The sequence below is a fragment of the Bombina bombina genome, chromosome 4 (assembly GCF_027579735.1).
Source record: "Bombina bombina isolate aBomBom1 chromosome 4, aBomBom1.pri, whole genome shotgun sequence".
Lineage (NCBI taxonomy): Eukaryota > Metazoa > Chordata > Amphibia > Anura > Bombinatoridae > Bombina > Bombina bombina.
In genome coordinates, this window is record NC_069502.1 from 859543553 (window position 1) to 859562480 (window position 18928).

Sequence of the window (18928 nt, forward strand, 5' to 3'; positions counted from 1 at the left end):
TAAGTGTTCATTTTGGCTAAAATGTTTTTGACAGAATTATCCATTACAGCCGTTAATTGTTGCATAGTAAGGAGTATTGGCGCGCTAGATGTACTAGGGGCCTCCTGAGTGGGCAAGACTCGTGTAGACGAAGGAGGGAATGATGCAGTACCATGCTTACTCCCCTCACTTGAGGAATCATCTTGGGCATCATTGTCATTGTCACATAAATCACATTTATTTAAATGAATAGGAATTCTGGCTTCCCCACATTCAGAACACAGTCTATCTGGTAGTTCAGACATGTTAAACAGGCATAAACTTGATAACAAGTACAAAAAACGTTTTAAAATAAAACCGTTACTGTCACTTTAAATTTTAAACTGAACACACTTTATTACTGCAAATGCGAAAAAACATGAAGGAATTGTTCAAAATTCACCAAATTTTCACCACAGTGTCTTAAAGCCTTAAAAGTATTGCACACCAAATTTGGAAGCTTTAACCCTTAAAATAACGGAACCGGAGCCGTTTTGAACTTTAACCCCTTTACAGTCCCTGGTATCTGCTTTGCTGAGACCCAACCAAGCCCCAAGGGGAATACGATACCAAATGACGCCTTCAGAAAGTCTTTTCTAAGTATCAGAGATCCTCTCACATGCGACTGCATGCCATGCCTCTCAAAAACAAGTGCGCAACACCGGCGCGAAAATGAGGCTCTGCCTATGCTTTGGGAAAGCCCCTAAAGAATAAGGTGTCTAAAACAGTGCCTGCCGATATTATTATATCAAAATACCCAGATAAAATGATTCCTCAAGGCTAAATATGTGTTAATAATCAATCGATTTAGCCCAAAAAAAGTCTACAGTCTTAATAAGCCCTTTTTGAAGCCCTTATTTACAATCGTAATAAACATGGCTTACCGGATCCCAGAGGGAAAATGACAGCTTCCAGCATTACATCGTCTTGTTAGAATGTGTCATACCTCAAGCAGCAAGAGACTGCTCACTGTTCCCCCAACTGAAGTTAATTGCTCTAAACCAGGGGTGTCCAAACTTTTTTGGAAGAGTGCCAGATTTCATGAAGTGAACATGTGCGAGGGCCGACCACTTTGCCTGACATTCTTTGAACAGACGTCATCAGACGGCTGATGACGTCTGTAATGTTATATAACACTTAAATATAAATCTGAATGTAGATTAGTATAACCTCACAGTTCTTATTTTAAACTCAAAGTGAATTAAATACTGGAACACAATATGTGTTTGTTACACCCTTTATAAGTTAACACTATAAGGAAGTATTAACATCATCCATTAGGTGTTTTTTATATGAAGTGTCCCAGTAGTTAAAGACAGTTCTTATTCACTTCACAAGGTTACGATAATGGCAGTAATTATAGTGCAGCAAAAGTTATTTAAGAGGTTACCTTGTAGGAATCACTGTTCGACAGGATTTAACAAAAAAAAAATCTCGGTAGAGATCAGCAAGATGGTGGAGGAGTACTCCTGTGGCTCAGTACGGCTGAGCTTCCTGTGGCGTGTGACGTCAGAGGACGGATAACGGACGATTGTCGTGCACTGAGACAGAAATAACAGCTGAAAGATTGTCTGATGACGTCTACTCACTGAGCGGCGCTCTGGGACTTAACTGAGCGGCGGTCGGGGACTCACTGGGGGGCCGTATAATGTATATTTGTAAAATTATCTGTGGGGCCATATCAGTCCGGTACTCGTGCCGCAATTGGCCCGCGGGCCGGACTTTGGACATGCCTGCTCTAAACAGTCCTGTGTGGAACAGCCATGGATTTTAGTGACGGTTGCTAAAATCATTTTCCTCATACAAACAGAAATCTTCATCTCTTTTCTGTTTCTGAGTAAATAGTACATACCAGCACTATTTCAAAATAACAAACTCTTGATTGAATAATAAAAACTACAGTTAAACACTAAAAAACTCTAAGCCATCTCCGTGGAGATGTTGCCTGTACAACGGCAAAGAGAATGACTGGGGTAGGCGGAGCCTAGGAGGGATCATGTGACCAGCTTTGCTGGGCTCTTTGCCATTTCCTGTTGGGGAAGAGAATATCCCACAAGTAAGGATGACGCCGTGGACCGGACACACCTATGTTGGAGAAATATATATCATATAATCCGTATATTCTGGCATCCTGCGAGAAGCCAAAATACAATAAACTACTATTTATTCATCTGAATTTGGTATTAGATACATGTGGAAATAACTTTACAGCACTTTATCACATAGGATGTTTTTTCAGCAGTCTCCAAATCACACTCTGTAGCTTTATTAGTATTCACACTCAGTAACTCTTCCGATTGTCGCGCAATACTCTTTGTAGCCTTTTTCAGTGTTCTGTTATCATACTTTGTCAGATAACTTTGTAGCATTCTGACATACAATTAATTTTTTTTCGCTACATTAATACATAGCGAAACTCCTCAGCACATCCATAGCACTATAATACATTTGGTTAATTTCCCTGTAGCAGGCATATTTCTTCTTGTAGCTACGACACACATCCTGCAAACTACAGTGAAATTTCACGGAATATCATTTCCTTTGTAATTTATTTCTGACTCTTAGAGGTATTTTTATAAAAACACCCCTCTCACTTTCATTCCAGAGGTACCACACTTACGTATCTTTATAACGCACTTAAGCCCCCCTCCCCTGAGGGTGGCGCTCCTTTTATGCAATTATATACCACTAATCACTAACCTGTGTCTGCTGTGTAACCATCTGATCAATATAACTGTTATTTACATGAGACGAAATGATATAAACCTGAGCTACTCACTAACCTGTGTCTGCTGTGTAACCATCTGAAAATATAACTGTTATTTACATGACACAAAATTATATAAACCTGAGACACTCACTAACCTGTGTCTGCTGTGTAACCATCTGATAAATATAACTGTTATTTCCATGAGACAAAATGATATAAACCTGAGCTACTCACTAACCTGGGCCTGCTGTATAACCATCTGATAAATATAACTGTTATTTAGATGAGACAAAATGATATAAACCTGAGCTACTCACTAACCTGTGTCTGCTGTGTAACCATCTGATAAATATAACTTATTTACATGAGACAAAATGATATAAACCTAAGCTGCTCACTAACCTGTGTCTGCAGTGTAACCATCTGATAAATATAACTGTTATTTACATGACACAAAATGATATAAACCTGAGCTACTCACTAACCTGTGTCTGCTGTGTAACCATCTGATAAATATAACTTATTTACATGAGACAAAATGATATAAACCTAAGCTGCTCACTAACCTGTGTCTGCAGTGTAACCATCTGATAAATATAACTGTTATTTACATGACACAAAATGATATAAACCTGAGCTACTCACTAACCTGCGTCTGCTGTGTAACCACCTGATAAATATAACTTATTTACATGACACAAAATGATATAAACCTGAGCTACTCACTAACCTGTGTCTGCTGTGTAACCATCTGATAAATATAACTGTTATTTACATGACACAAAATGATATAAACCTGAGCTACTCACTAACCTGTGTCTGCTGTGTAACCATCTGATAAATATAACTGTTATTTACATGAGACACAAAATGATATAAACCTGAGCTACTCACTAACATGTGTCTGCTGTGTAACCATCTGATAAACATAACTTATTTACATGAGACAAAATGATATAAACCTGAGCTACTCACTAACATGTGTCTGCTGTGTAACCATCTGATAAATATAACTGTTATTTACATGACACAAAATGATATAAACCTGAGCTGCTCACTAACCTGTGTCTGCTGTGTAACCATCTGATAAATATAACTGTTATTTACATGACACAAAATGATATAAACCTGAGCTACTCACTAACCTGTGTCTGCTGTGTAACCATCTGATAAATATAACTGTTATTTACATGAGACAAAATGATATAAACCTGAGCTACTCACTAACATGTGTCTGCTGTGTAACCATCTGATAAATATAACTGTTATTTACATGAGACAAAATGATATAAACCTGAGTCTCACTAACCTGTGTCTGCTGTGTAACCATCTGATAAATATAACTGTTATTTAGATGAGACAAAATGATATAAACCTGAGCTACTCACTAATCTGTGTCTGCTGTGTAACCATCTGATAAATATAACTGTTATTTACATGAGACAAAATGATATAAACCTGAGTCTCACTAACCTGTGTCTGCTGTGTAACCATCTGATAAATATAACTGTTATTTACATGAGACAAAATGATATAAACCTGAGTTACTCACTAACCTGTGTCTGCTGTGTAATCATCTGATAAATATAACTGTTATTTACATGACACAAAATGATATAATCCTGAGCTACTCACTAACCTGTGTCTGCTGTGTAACCATCTGATAAACATAACTTATTTACATGAGACAAAATGATATAAACCTGAGCTACTCACTAACCTGTGTATGCTGTGTAACCATCTGATAAATATAACTTATTTACATGACACAAAATGATATAAACCTGAGCTACTCACTAACATGTGTCTGCTGTGTAACCATCTGATAAACATAACTGTTATTTACATGACACAAAATGATATAAACCTGAGCTACTCACTAACCTGTGTCTGCTGTGTAACCATCTGATAAATATAACTGTTATTTACATGAGACAAAATGATATAAACCTGAGCTACTCACTAACCTGTGTCTGCTGTGTAACCATCTGATAAATATAACTGTTATTTACATGACACAAAATGTCACCATCACAGAATCTCCACTTTACTTAATATGCACTAATCACCTGTAGTCGAATTTATAGGAATTTCATCCTCCTCAGAATTCACCTGATCACATACATTCAGTTCTTCTTCATGCTCAACCGCTGAGCCATCTGAAGACGTCACATCAGTACGGCCTGTACAGTGAGAATACACGCATATGTGTAAGTTGCTTGTACCCTGCATGCCTCAGACACAACATATGCGCACACTTGCCAGGATCCTACATGCACCAGGCACAATATACATGCCTGTACCCTGTGTACTTCAAACACAATGAATTTGCACAACATACGTGCACACTCACCTGAGCTAATACTGTCACTGGTTTCTTCATCTGTTGGTCCCAGCTGACGCTTCATACACAGATCTTCTTTTATCTCAGCTTTCCCTATATCAGCATTATCTGCGTCTGTACAAATAAAGCAGATTCATTTTACATTTGTATAATCTAGTTTTTAAAACGTTGCCATAAAACTGTTTGGGCTAGATTATAAGTATACAATATTAAGTTATTGTGCCCGCGTTAACTTGCACTTGTATTGAAAGAAAATGCAACCGCTCATTCGCAAACTAATTTTGCACTTGGCAGATTATCACAACCGAAGACCTGGCGTAAAGGGTTAGGGCTAAAAAATAAATAAATGTTGCACTTAACACAACATAAGTACATTAAAAATAGCAGTTACACACATATATACACTATCTGATAAAAATTCATATAAATATAAGACAAGGTGTTTGACTGGGAAGGTGTATATATATATATATATATACATATACACACACACATATACATATACATATACACACATACACACACACAGTGGGGCAAAAAGTATTTAGTCAGCCACCAATTGTGCAAGTTCTCCCACTTAAGAAGATGAGAGAGGCCTGTAATTTTCATCATAGGTATACCTCAACTATGAGAGACAAAATGTGGAAACAAATCCAATCACATTGTCTGATTTGGAAAGAATTTATTTGCAAATTATGGTGGAAAATAAGTATTTGGTCAATATCAAAAGTTCATCTCAATACTTTGTTATATATCCGTTGTTGGCAATGACAGAGGTCAAACGTTTTCTGTAAGTCTTCACAAGGTTGTCACACACTGTTGCTGGTATGTTGGCCCATTCCTGCATGCAGATCTCCGCTAGAGCAGTGATGTTTTGGGGCTGTCGCTGGGCAACATGGACTTTCAACTCCCTCCAAAGGTTTTCTATGGGGTTGAGATCTGGAGACTGGTTAGGCCACTCCAGGACCTTGAAATGCTTCTTACAAAGCCACTCCTTCGTTGCCCGGGCGGTGTGTTTGGGATCATTGTCATGCTGAAAGACCCAGCCACGTTTCATCTTCAATGCCCTTGCTGATGGAAGGAGGTTTGCACTCAAAATCTCACGATACATGGCCCCATTCATTCTTTCATGTACACGGATCAGTCGTCCTGTTCCCTTTGCAGAGAAACAGCCCCAAAGCATTATGTTGCCACCCCCATGCTTCACAGTAGGTATGGTGTTCTTTGGTTGCAACTCAGCATTCTCTCTCCTCCAAACACGACGAGTTGTGTTTCTACCAAACAGTTCTACTTTGGTTTCATCTGACCATATGACATTCTCCCAATCCGCTTCTGGATCATCCAAATGCTCTCTAGCATACTTCAGACGGGCCCGGACATGTACTGGCTTAAGCAGGGGGACACGTCTGGCACTGCAGGATCTGAGTCCCTGGCAGCGTAGTGTGTTACTGATGGTAGCCTTTGTTACGTTGGTCCCAGCTCTCTGCAGGTCATTCACTAGGTCCCCCCGTGTGGTTCTTGGATGTTTGCTCACCGTTCTTGTGATCATTTTGACCCCACGGGGTGAGTTCTTGCGTGGAGCCCCAGATCGAGGGAGATTATCAGTGGTCTTGTATATCTTCCATTTTCTAATTATTGCTCCCACAGTTGATTTCTTCACACCAAGCTGCTTGCCTATTGCAGATTCAGTCTTCCCAGCCTGGTGCAGGTCTACAATTTTGTTTCTGGTGTCCTTCGACAGCTCTTTGGTCTTCACCATAGTGGAGTTTGGAGTGTGACTGTTTGAGGTTGTGCACAGGTGTCTTTTATACTGATAAATTCAAACAGGTGCCATTAAAACAGGTAATGAGTGGAGGACAGAGGAGCCTCTTAAAGAAGAAGATACAGGTCTGTGAGAGCCAGAAATCTTGCTTGTTTGTAGGTGACCAAATACTTATTTTCCACCATAATATGCAAATAAATTCTTTCCAAATCAGACAATGTGATTGTCTGGATTTGTTTCCACATTTTGTCTCTCATAGTTGAGGTATACCTATGATGAAAATTACAGGCCTCTCTCATCTTCTTAAGTGGGAGAACTTGCACAATTGGTGGCTGACTAAATACTTTTTGCCCCACTATATATATATATATATATATATATATATATATATATATATATATATATATATATATATATATACTTTCAAGCTGTTTTCACTCAAATACCTGAAAGCATGAAAACATTTTTACCCAATTTTAATGTTTAACAATCGCCTAGATTACAAGTTTTGCGCTAAACAGAGTGCAAAACTAATGCCAAAAAGTTGCGTTATTTCACTCTCCATAGCGCTGCCATTACGAGTTACTAAAAAGCCTCCTTTTGCTTTGTGATATGGTGGCGTTAAGCTCCATACCGCGCAAAATCCAAGGGCTGATTTGACGTGCTCGTGCACGCATTCTCCCATAGACATCAATGGGGAGAGAGTGTTAGAAAAAAAACTTAACACCTGAAATGCGGAATGAAAAATTTCTGTAACACAACTCCATTGATGTCTATGGGGAAAAGAAAGTTACATTTAAACTTAACAACCTAACATAAACCCCAAGTCTAAACACCCCTAATCCGCTGCCCCCGACATCTAAATAAAGTTATTAACCCCTAATCCGCTGCTCCCGACATCGCCAACACTAAAAGCTATTAACCCCTAATCCGCCGCTCCACGACATCGGCGTTAGAAAATAAAATGATTAACCCTTAATCTGCCGCTCCCCAACATCACCGCCACTAAATAAAATGATTAACCCCTAAACTAGGGTTGCACCGATACCGATACTAGTATCGGTACCAATACCAAGTATTTGCATTAGTACTTGTACTCGTGCAAATGCACCAATACTTAAACCGATACCTCCACTTCCTACCCATATGCTATCTTGTGGAGTCTTTTCAAACTGCATATTCCCATTTCATTTTAAGCTGGAATGGAGACTAAACTAAAAATCGTTTACTACTGTTCTGCCAATACAAATTGCTGTTATTTGTATTATTGTAGGAGAGATTACTTTACCTCATTCAGACAAACCCCTGGAGTACTGGGCAGTTAATAAACAGATTTCCAGCTCTGGCTAAAATGCCCCAAAAATATCTTTCTGCCCCATGCAGTAGTGTGCAAAGGGAAAGACTGTTCAACTTAGAGTCAAACCTCCTTACTTAATTGCTAGATTGCCTGTTATACTGCTAGTATTTATCTTGCACAATTATGTTCAAAACATATTGTACTCTGAGAAACATCCATAGCCAGGGCTGGACTGGGAATAAAAAGCAGCCCTGGAAAAATATGAAGACCAGCCCTATTTTCCGTTGAGTCGATAGAATGCACATGTCCTATTTTTCTCAAAGGGGTTTACTGGGACACTCCTTCCCCAATATTTTTTCAGAATTAAATTATATTACTTTGTATTAAATACAAATGTCCGATTGATGTCATATAACAGCCCTACAACCCAATTGCATCACCCCTTTAAATTGTAGATTTCCAGCCCCAGCTGCTGCAGCCCACCAGGAAATCTACCGGTATCCTCCTAGGCCAATCCGGCCTTGTCCTTAGCTTATAATTGCAGGACGAGTACTTATAGTTAAAATTAAGTTAATTCCAATGAACACTTATCCTGCAATTATAGGACTAGATTTAGATTACATTTGATTGGTAAGCTTTACCTATGCTCTGTTCACATTTCCAACTCCATAGCCTTAAATGGAGTTGGACATGTAATGAGAGCATTGGTAAAGCTTACCAGTCAAATGTAATCTAGCCCATAGTGTTGTTCCCCATGACTAAATAATTAGTCTGCTTGGTAAACTGTCACATGACATTAAAAAAAAAGTATTGGTAATTGGTATCGGCGAGTATTTGAAAACAAGTATCTGTACTGGGTGTTAAAAAAATGGTATCGGTGCAACCCTACCCTAAACCTACGGCCTCCAATATCACCACTACTAAACATATTAACCCCTAAACCTCCGGCCCCCACAAAATAAACCTATTAACCCCTAAATCGCCAGTCCCCCCACATCGCAAAACACTAGATTAAACTATTAACCCCTAAACCTAACACCCCCCCTAACTTTAATAAAATTACAATATAACTATCTTAAAACAAATAAAAACTTACCTGTGAAATAAAAAAACATCCCTAATTTAAACTATAAATTAACCTAACATAACTATTCTAATAAAATAAAAATAAAAAACTACCAATTAAAAAATCTAAAGTTAAAAAAACCTAACACTATGAAAAAAAATAAAAAAATATAAAATTACAAAAATAATAAACACTAAATTACAAAAAATAAAAACACTAAGCTTACAAAAAAATTCAGTATAAGGCGGTGACCATATGAAGAGGACACTCCGCGCAGGATGTCTTCCAGGATAGCTCTGCTCCACCGGGATGAAGATAGAAGACATCCCTGAGGTGTCGCTGCATGGGTAAAGACTTCTCGCCGCCTGTATCAAGATGGATGTCCAGACCTCAGGAACCGTGAGTAAATTTCATAGGGTTAGTGTTAGTTTTTTGTTTTTAAATTTGGGTGTTTTTTGTTTTTTTTAATTAGGGATGGGCACTTGTAAAAGAGCTGAATGCCCTTTTAAGGACAATGCTCATACAAATGCCCCTTTAGGGGCAATGGGTAGGTTAGGATTTTTTTTGGGGGGGGGGGGAAGGGTTCGTTAGGTGGCGAGTTTTACTGTTGGGGGAGGTTGTATTTTTTTTTACAGGTAAAAGAGCTGTTTAACTTAGGGCAATGCCCTACAAAAAGCCCTTTTAAGGGCTATTGGTAGTTTACTGTAGGTTAGTGGGTGTTTTTTATTTTTTATTAGATTAGGTGTAATTGTTTTTATTTTTGATAATTTAGTTTATTATTTTTTGTAAGCTTAGTGTTTTTTATTTTTCGTAATTTAGTGTTTATTATTTTTTGTAATTTTAGGATTTTTATTTTTTTCGTAGTGTTAGTTTTTTTTTAAAATTTGTAATTTAGATTTTTAATTAGTAGTATTTTTTAGTTTAATGTTATGTTTGTTTTTATTTCACAGGTAAGTTAATTTATTTGAATATAGTTATATTGTAATTTTAATTTAAATTTAGGGGGTGTTAGGTTTAATTTAGTGTTTTGCGAAGTGGGGGGGGGGCTGTGGTCTAGGGGTTAATAGGTTTAGTTTAGTAGTTATGATGTGGGGGGCTGAAGGTTTAGGGGTTAATACTTTATTATAGTGTTGGTGATGTGGGGGGGCAGCGTTTTAGGGGTTAATAGGTTTAATTTGGCGATGTCAGGGAGCGCCAGATTAGGGTTGATAAATTTAAAAATAGTATTGGCGATGTGGGTCGATGGCAGATTAGGGGTTAATAACTTTATTTAATAATCGCAATGTGTGTGGGTGGGCGGAAATTAGGGGTTAATAGATGTAATATAGTATTTTCGATGCGGAATGGTGGTGGTTAAGGGGTTAATATGTAGTTTATGGGTGTTAGTGTACTTTGTAACAGTTTAGTTATGTTTTGCAAAATCCATTACTGCTGCTCTCAGATGGCGGTATGGATCGTGTCGGTATAGAGCAGAACACAAGCATTTTAGCCGGAACGCAAACCTGTAATACTAGTGCTATAAAAATCTGACACTCAAACGTCATTTCTTTGAGTGTGGAATGGACGTTGTGTTACAGGCTAACATTTTTGCGGTATAGCTATACTGACACGACTCGTAATATGCGTTCCTGGCCATTCCAGCGTAATGGACAATTTTTAAGCATTAAAAGCCGTACCGCACCATAACGCAAATCTCATAATCTAGGTGATTGGGTTTTAGTGTGTATTTAATGTATTTTACATTCCAATGTTCTTCACATAGGGGAAAAGGTTTTATTTATTTTTAAATAGATATTCTATATATATATCTGCATATGCCTATATATATATATATATATATATATATATATATATATATATATATATATATATATAAATAAATATATATATAAAAACATTTTCTTATATGTGAACATATAACATATATAACATTGGAATGTAAAATATTCATGACTCATGTTGGGTTGAGCGCACTTGGTTAAAAGTGGTCTGGTTGCGCACAAACTTTTGACTTGCTACTTGAAATACACAGAGATGGAGGGTGAATAATTATTAGCTATAGTATAATCCCGCACAGATGTGAAGGGGTGTAGTTAACTAGAAAGTTTTACTTAGATGACTAAGTCCAAAAGAGCTGTGCTAAAGAAAGCAACCTGTGCACACAACATGTGTGCACATTCACCTGTAACCTGTGTGCCTCAGACACAAGTGTGCACACTTATCTGTAACCTGTATGCCTAAGACACAACATGTGTGCACACTCACCTGTAACCCGTGTGCCTCAGACACAACATGTGTGCACATTCACCTGTAACCTGTGTGCCTCAGACACAACATGTGTGCACTCACATGTAACCTGCGTGCCTCAGACACATGTGTGCACATTCACCTGTAACCCGTGTGTCTCAGACACATGTGTGCACACTCACCTGTAACCCGCGTGCCTCAGACACAACATGTACAACATGTGTGCACAATCACCTGTGTGCGACAGACACAAGTGTGCACACTCACCTGTAACCTGTGCGCCTCAGACACAACATGTGTGCATATTCACCTGTAACCTGCATGCCTCAGACACGTGTGCACACTCACCTGTAACCTGTATGCCTCAGACACATGTGTGCACACTCACCTGTAACCTGCATGCCTCAAATACATATGTGCACACTCACCTGTAACCTGCATGCCTCAGACACATGTATGCACACTCACCTGTAACCGGTGTGCCTCAGACACAACATGTGTGGACATTCACCTGTGACCTGTGTGCCAGACACAACATGTGTGGACATTCACCTGTAACCTGCATGCCTCAGACACCTGTGTGCACACTCATCTGTAACCTGTATACCTCAGACACAACATGTGTACACACTCACCTGTAACCTGCATACCTCAGAAATAACATGTGTGCACACTCATCTGTAACCTGTATGCCTCAGACACGTGTGCACACTCACCTGTAACCTGCGTGCCTCAGACACAACATGTGTCTAAAAAAAGTTGCACTGAACACAACATAAATATATTAAAATAAACAGTTAGACTCATAAATACACTATCTAATAAAAATAACTCATACAAATTTTAAACATTTTTTTTTAGAAGGGTTCAAATCTATATGGTATATGACAAATATATATATATATATATATATATATATATATATATATATATATATATATATATATATATATATAGATAGATAGATAGATAGATAGATAGAGAGAGAGAGAAGTATATATTTAAAAATAAATAGAACATTTTCTTCTGTGTGAAGGACATTGGAATATAAAATATTCATAACTCATGTCAGGTTGAGGGCACTTGGTTAAATGCGGTCGGATTAGTACTCGAGCAATAAGTGTTAGGGTTTTATTCTAAATTCAGCTCCATTTAAGTCTATGGGGAGACAAAGTTAACGTAGTCACAGTATCTGAAGTCCTGAAGTTTGTTGTGTGTCGGTTTTGCTGGTGCGCAAACCATTTACTTTTAACTCGTAATACGTGCTCTATCATGCGCACTTTCAGCGGTATTAGCACTCAAGCATTAAATACCCATCCACTTGTAATCTAGCCCTAGGGTTCCAAATAAACCGGTAGCTTTGAATAGTGTCGTCATTTTGTATGTATGTAACTCCTTGATCCACCTTAACTAACAAGAGGGAGGATCCTTACTGAATCCCCCTGATTGTTAAATGTGTGTTATTAAACAGTGTGTATTATGCTAATACCTCTCTGATGAAGGACCCAGTGTGTAACAGTCTATACCAGTTATATATTAACGGTTTCTGAGCAAAGGGAAAGCTTTATGCCTATTTTTCTCTTGTATCCTTGTGGTTTGGGATATCCACAATACAGGGCTAAGGAGACTATACTAATAGATGTGTCAGTGTGCAGTTAACCCTGGAGGCTGAATAGCTAATAACACTATTGGAAAATTGGTCAATACAACTGTCCTTTAAGGAGGAGGAAGTGCTCATATTTTTTTTTATCATTACATCAGACGCCATGCAAGCGCCTGGTGCTGATCTCAGCACTAAGAGAAGCAGTGATTAGTGGGTACAATGTGTGCACTGTGCACAGAGATTAACTACTAATTAGCCCCCATTTAAGCACAGACTGACACTGATTGTGAGCACCTGGTGCTGACCACATTGTTAACAAGGGTAAAGGTTTTTAAATCCTGCTGAGTAGAAACTTCTGTACAGCACCAGCTCACTTCTGACTGTTATATCCCTTTAAGGTGATTAGATCACTGAGGTTTCTGGTCGGTTACTGTAAATTATTATCCCATTGTGATGACAAAACCAGATGATATGTATGTGACGTCCTGCTTACCTCCATGTGCATCAGGAAGCTCTGAGGTTTGGTTCTTGACAGACATTGCCTTGTTCAGCATAACTCAATTGGTCAGATATTCTTATTCTGTTTCTCCTTTACTGACAAACACAGTGATCTGTATTGTATGTGATCTTCATAGTAACAGGAGCCTAAACAGAGAGAGAGAGTAGAGAGATATAGCAAGATATCTCACATACAGTTCATTGTTATAGGGGGAAATGCTGCAAATTATGTGTGACCAACACCCCTCCTATAGTACCTCATGTAGAGATATACAGTATACCATAGAGAGATGTTCCATATGTATTTAACACAAACACACGCCAGCACCTTATATGTAAACATTTAGCACAATGCAGAAGTTTCCTCTACCTCACACACAGCACCCTCCCCAATACCGTATTTACAGATATATAATATTATAGAGCGGTTCCCTCTGCCTCACACACAGAGCCCCTCTTAAAGGACCTCATGTAGCGATATAGACAGTACCCCAGAGGCAGAACTTTTTTTCATTTTCTGCGATGAGATTTTTTTTTAGTGAAAATGTTTCTGCAGTGTCTTTAAGAAGCTGGTGTTGCTGTGTTTGTTGCCCTTACTCGGTGTGAATGAGGACAGGTTCATGTACAGCCTGTGTATACACCATATACATACATACACCATATACACCCACACCATATACATACATACACCATATACACCCACACACCATAGACACACAAACCATATCCACACACACACACCATATACACACACAGCACATAAACACACAAACACAACATACAACCTATACACACACAACATAAACACACACACTTTTTAAATAATAATAATAATAAAAAATCTAAGTATTTTGGTTGGCTCCTACACTCCTAGAATACATTTGTTAAGCCCTGACTTACCTTTTCTGCAATGTGCTGTTACTCTGTACCACACTGGAGATCAGGAAGTGAGAGGAAATTGAAAAGAGAGGAACGTAGCAAATATTTCCATTGAGATAGAAAAGAACAGTGACACCTGCAGGCAGAAATTAAAAGTGAAGGCAAAAAAATGTTTTAACTGCTGTTCTTTCTGCAGAGACCCTTCAGTTTCTGCGATAAGAACGCAGATCGCACAGTGTTCTGCCTTGGGGTACAGTACTATAGAGAGATTTCATGTGTCTTTAGCATTTACAGTACCTCCCAAAAGAGGGACCCCCGGCCACTGAGTAAAAGTGTAATATGTGGTGGGCAGGGATGGGGTCTGGGGAGTGAGCTTAAAGGGACAATCTACAATAGAATTGTTATTGTTTAAAATGATAGATAATCCCTTTATTACCCATTCCCCAGTTTTGCATAACCAACACTGTTATATTAATATACTTTTTACCTCTGTGATTACCTTGTATCTAGGCATCTTCTGACAGCCCCCTGATCACATGACTGTATCTATTGACTTGCATTTAATATTGTATTGTGTTATCTCTTAAATAACTCCCTATGCTTGAACACAGTGTTATCGATATGGCCCACATGAACTAAAAGTCTCTTGTTGTGAAAAGCAATTAAAAAAGCATGTGATAAAGAGGCAGCCTTCAAGGGCTTAGAAATTAGCATATGAACCTACCTAGGTTTAGTTTCAACTAAGAATACCAAGAAAACAAAGCAACTTTGATGATAAAAGTAAATTGGAAAGTTGATTAAAATTACAAGTCCTATCTGACTAATGAATGTTTAATTTTGACTAGACTGTCCCTTTAACAAGTGGCAGAACCTAACACACATGAAGTTTTTTTTTTTAAAGTATAAGCAATCTGATAACTGACTTTTGTTACTAGGGGGATGCTTTTTAGTTGCCTAGGTAACCACACCAAGCCTCCTCCCCCAGTCTGCAACCGGTAATGTGTGCAGACTTTGCTTGAAGCAAACGTTTTAACTGACAGCAGAATGAATATTCCTAACAAATTAAAGCTGCTACTTTTTTTTTGTGTACAGTGTTTTTCTTAAGTTTGTACATTGTACTCCTGGGGCGCGATCCGATATAGATCGTAGTTTGCGGCGCTAAAGTGCCGTAAGTCTCACAAACCAGCGATGTCCAGAAATCTGCGTAAGTACAAATTTCTGGAGTCGCCAGTGACTTACGGCACTTTAGAAACTGCTGGCGCCTACAAAACCTGACTAAGTTATAAAATCACCCGTACTGTTTAACACGCCTCCCAAACATAGCCCGACACGTCTAACCCTCTATCCGCTATCCCCCCTCACTCTCCTAATAATAAAAAATGTATTAACCCCTAAACCGCCGCTCCCGGACCCCGCCGCCACCTAATAAAGTTATTAACCCCTAAACCGCCGCTCCAGGACCCCGCCGCCAGCTATATTAAATCTATAACCCCCTAATGTGAGCCCCTACCCCGCCGCCATCTACCTTACCTACCCCCTAAAGTGAGCCCCTTACACTGCCGCCATCTACCTTACCTACCCCCTAAAGTGAGCCCCTACCCCGCCGCCATCTACCTTACCTACCCCCTAAAGTGAGCCCCTAACCCGCCGCCATCTACCTTACCTACCCCCTAAAGTGAGCTCCTACCCCGCCGCCATCTATTTTAAAAATATTAACCCCTAATTTAATCCCCCTACACCGCCGCCACCTATATTAAACACATAAACCCCTAATCTAATCCCCCTACACCGCCGCCACCTATATTAAACACATTAACCCCTAATCTAATCCCCCTACACCGCCGCCACCTATATTAAACACATTAACCCCTAATCTAATCGCCCTACACCACCGCCAGCTATATTAACTATATTAACCCTAATTATATTAGGGTTAATATAGTTAATATCGTTATTATATTATATATATTAACTATATTAACCCTAATTATATTAGGGTTAATATAGTTAATATCGTTATTATATTATATATATATTAAGTATAATAACCCTATCTAACTCTAACATCCCTAACTAAATTCTTATTAAAATAAATCTAATTAATATTAATATTATTAATTAAAATATTCCTATTTAAATCTAAATACCTATAAAATAAACCCTAAGATAGCTACAATGTAATTAATAATTACATTGTAGCTATTTTAGGGTTTATATTTATTTTACAGGTAACTTGGTATTTATTTTAGCTACCTAGTTAAAATAATTACCAATTTACCTGTAAAATAAATCCTAACCTAAGTTACAAATACACCTACACTATCAATAAATTAAATTAACTACAAATATCTAAACTAAAATACAATTAAATAAACTAAACTAAATTACAAAAAAAACAAACACTAAATTTCAAAAAATAAAAAAAGATTACAAGATTTTTAAGCTAATTACACCTATTCTAAGCCCCCTAATAAAATAATAAAGCCCCCCAAAATAAAAAAAAAATCCCTACCCTATTCTAAATTAAAAAAGTTAACAGCTATTTTGCCTTACCAGCCCTTAAAAGGGCCTTTTGCGGGGCATGCCCCAAAGAAAACAGCTCTTTTGCCTGTAAAAATACCCACAATACCACCCCCCAACATTACAACCCACCACCCACATACCCCTATTCTAAACCCACCCAAACCCCCCTTAAAAAAACCTAACACTACCCCCCTGAAGATCTCACTACCTTATATTCACCCAGCCGGGCAGAACTCTTCATCCGATCCGGGCGATGTCTTCAATCAAGCGGCAAAGAAGTCTTCTTCCATCCGGCGATGTCTTCAAGCAAAGCGGCATCTTCAATCTTCTTTCTTCGCTCCTCCGCCGTGGAGCATCCATCCGGCACGACGACTGAACGAGGAATGAGGTACTTTTAAATGACGTCATCCAAGATGGCGTCCGTCGAATTCCGATTGGCTGATAGGATTCTATCAGCCAATCGGAATTAAGGTAGAAAAATCTGATTGGCTGATTGAATCAGCCAATCAGATTCAAGTTCAATCCGATTGGCTGAACCAATCAGCCAATCGGATTGAACTTGAATCTGATTGGCTGATTCAATCAGATTTTTCTACCTTAATTCCGATTGGCTGATAGAATCCTATCAGCCAATAGGAATTCGACGGACGCCATCTTGGATGACGTCATTTAAAGGTACCTCATTCCTCGTTCAGTCATCGTGCCAGATGGATGCTCCGCTGCAGAGGAGCGAAGAAAGAAGATTGAAGATGCCGCTTTGCTTGAAGACATCGCCGGATGGAAGAAGACTTCTTTGCCACTTGATTGAAGACATCACCCGGATGGAAGAAGACTTCTCTGCCGCTTGATTGAAGACATCGCCCGGATCGGATGAAGACTAGAGTTCTGCCCGGCTGGGTGAATACAAGGTAGGGAGATCTTCAGGGGGGTAGAGTTAGGTTTTTTTAAGGGGGGTTTGGGTGGGTTTAGAAGAGGGGTATGTGGGTGGTGGGTTGTAATGTTGGGGGGTGGTATTGTGTTTTTTTTTACAGGCAAAAGAGCTGTTTTCTTTGGGGCATGCCCCCCAAAAGGCCCTTTTAAGGGCTGGTAAGGCAAAAGAGCTGTTAACTTTTTTAATTTAGAATAGGGTAGGGAATTTTTTTTATTTTGGGGGGCTTTATTATTTTATTAGGGGGCTTAGAATAGGTGTAATTAGCTTAAAATTCTTGTAATCTTTTTTTATTTTTTGTAATTTAGTGTTTTGTTTTTTTGTAATTTAGTTTAGTTTATTTAATTGTATTTTAGTTTAGATATTTGTAGTTCATTTAATTTATTGATAGTGTAGGTGTATTTGTAACTTAGGTTAGGATTTATTTTACAGGTAAATTGGTAATTATTTTAACTAGGTAGCTATTAAATAGTTAACTATTTAATAGCTATTGTACCTACTTAAAATAAATACCAAAAGAACCAATAAATGAAAAGTTCATATAAGGATATGTGTTTTCTTGTGAAGACTTCTGCAGCTCTTATGCCTTTTGTTTGTCCTTGAAGATTCTCAAAGGAAAGGAGAAAGAAATAGCAACATAGTGTAATTCTGTGATGGTTATCAACAATGTATCAAGCTTGTAGCCAAATGCCTACTCACATGTACTTGAGCTTACGACCAAGCTCAGGGGAATGCGCACACCCACTTTATACTGGTGGGTAAACAGTACTCTCACGAAAATACAGTATAAAAGATTTATTTAAAATGCCATAAAAAGCGTCACAAATGCGATACAAAACAGCTTATGCAGAGGTTAATAGAGCCTTATATCTTGATATTGCTCACAAAAGTCAACTCCTACTACAGGATGTCAGCGGATACAGGCAGCAGAAACTTAACCGCTGCACTGATCAACCTAACCCCAATCGGAGTGGCTCCTCCTACAAGTGTGTCCGCAAGTGTATAGACGTATAGATGGGCGTCTATACACTTGCGGACACACTTGTAGGAGGA

At 38.4% G+C, this 18928-nt stretch overlaps 1 protein-coding gene across 3 annotated transcripts in view; it reads right to left on the reverse strand.

The window, feature by feature from the left end:
• The window catches only part of LOC128657318 (gastrula zinc finger protein XlCGF7.1-like), a 67928-nt gene that overhangs the window by 33623 nt on the left and 15377 nt on the right, over positions 1-18928 (reverse strand). Inside the window, exons 2-5 of one of the 3 annotated variants that reach the window (XM_053711617.1) lie at positions 14446-14560; positions 13541-13692; positions 5082-5186; positions 4841-4911 (exon numbers count right to left, since the gene is read on the reverse strand). In XM_053711617.1, the coding sequence (XP_053567592.1) occupies positions 4841-4911; positions 5082-5186; positions 13541-13601 (237 nt within the window). In that variant the 5' untranslated portion in view covers positions 13602-13692; positions 14446-14560. Of the gene's footprint in view, positions 1-4797; positions 4912-5081; positions 5187-13540; positions 13693-14445; positions 14561-18928 lie in introns of all 3 variants that reach the window. The other 2 variants (XM_053711615.1, XM_053711616.1) reach the window with 2 other exon arrangements.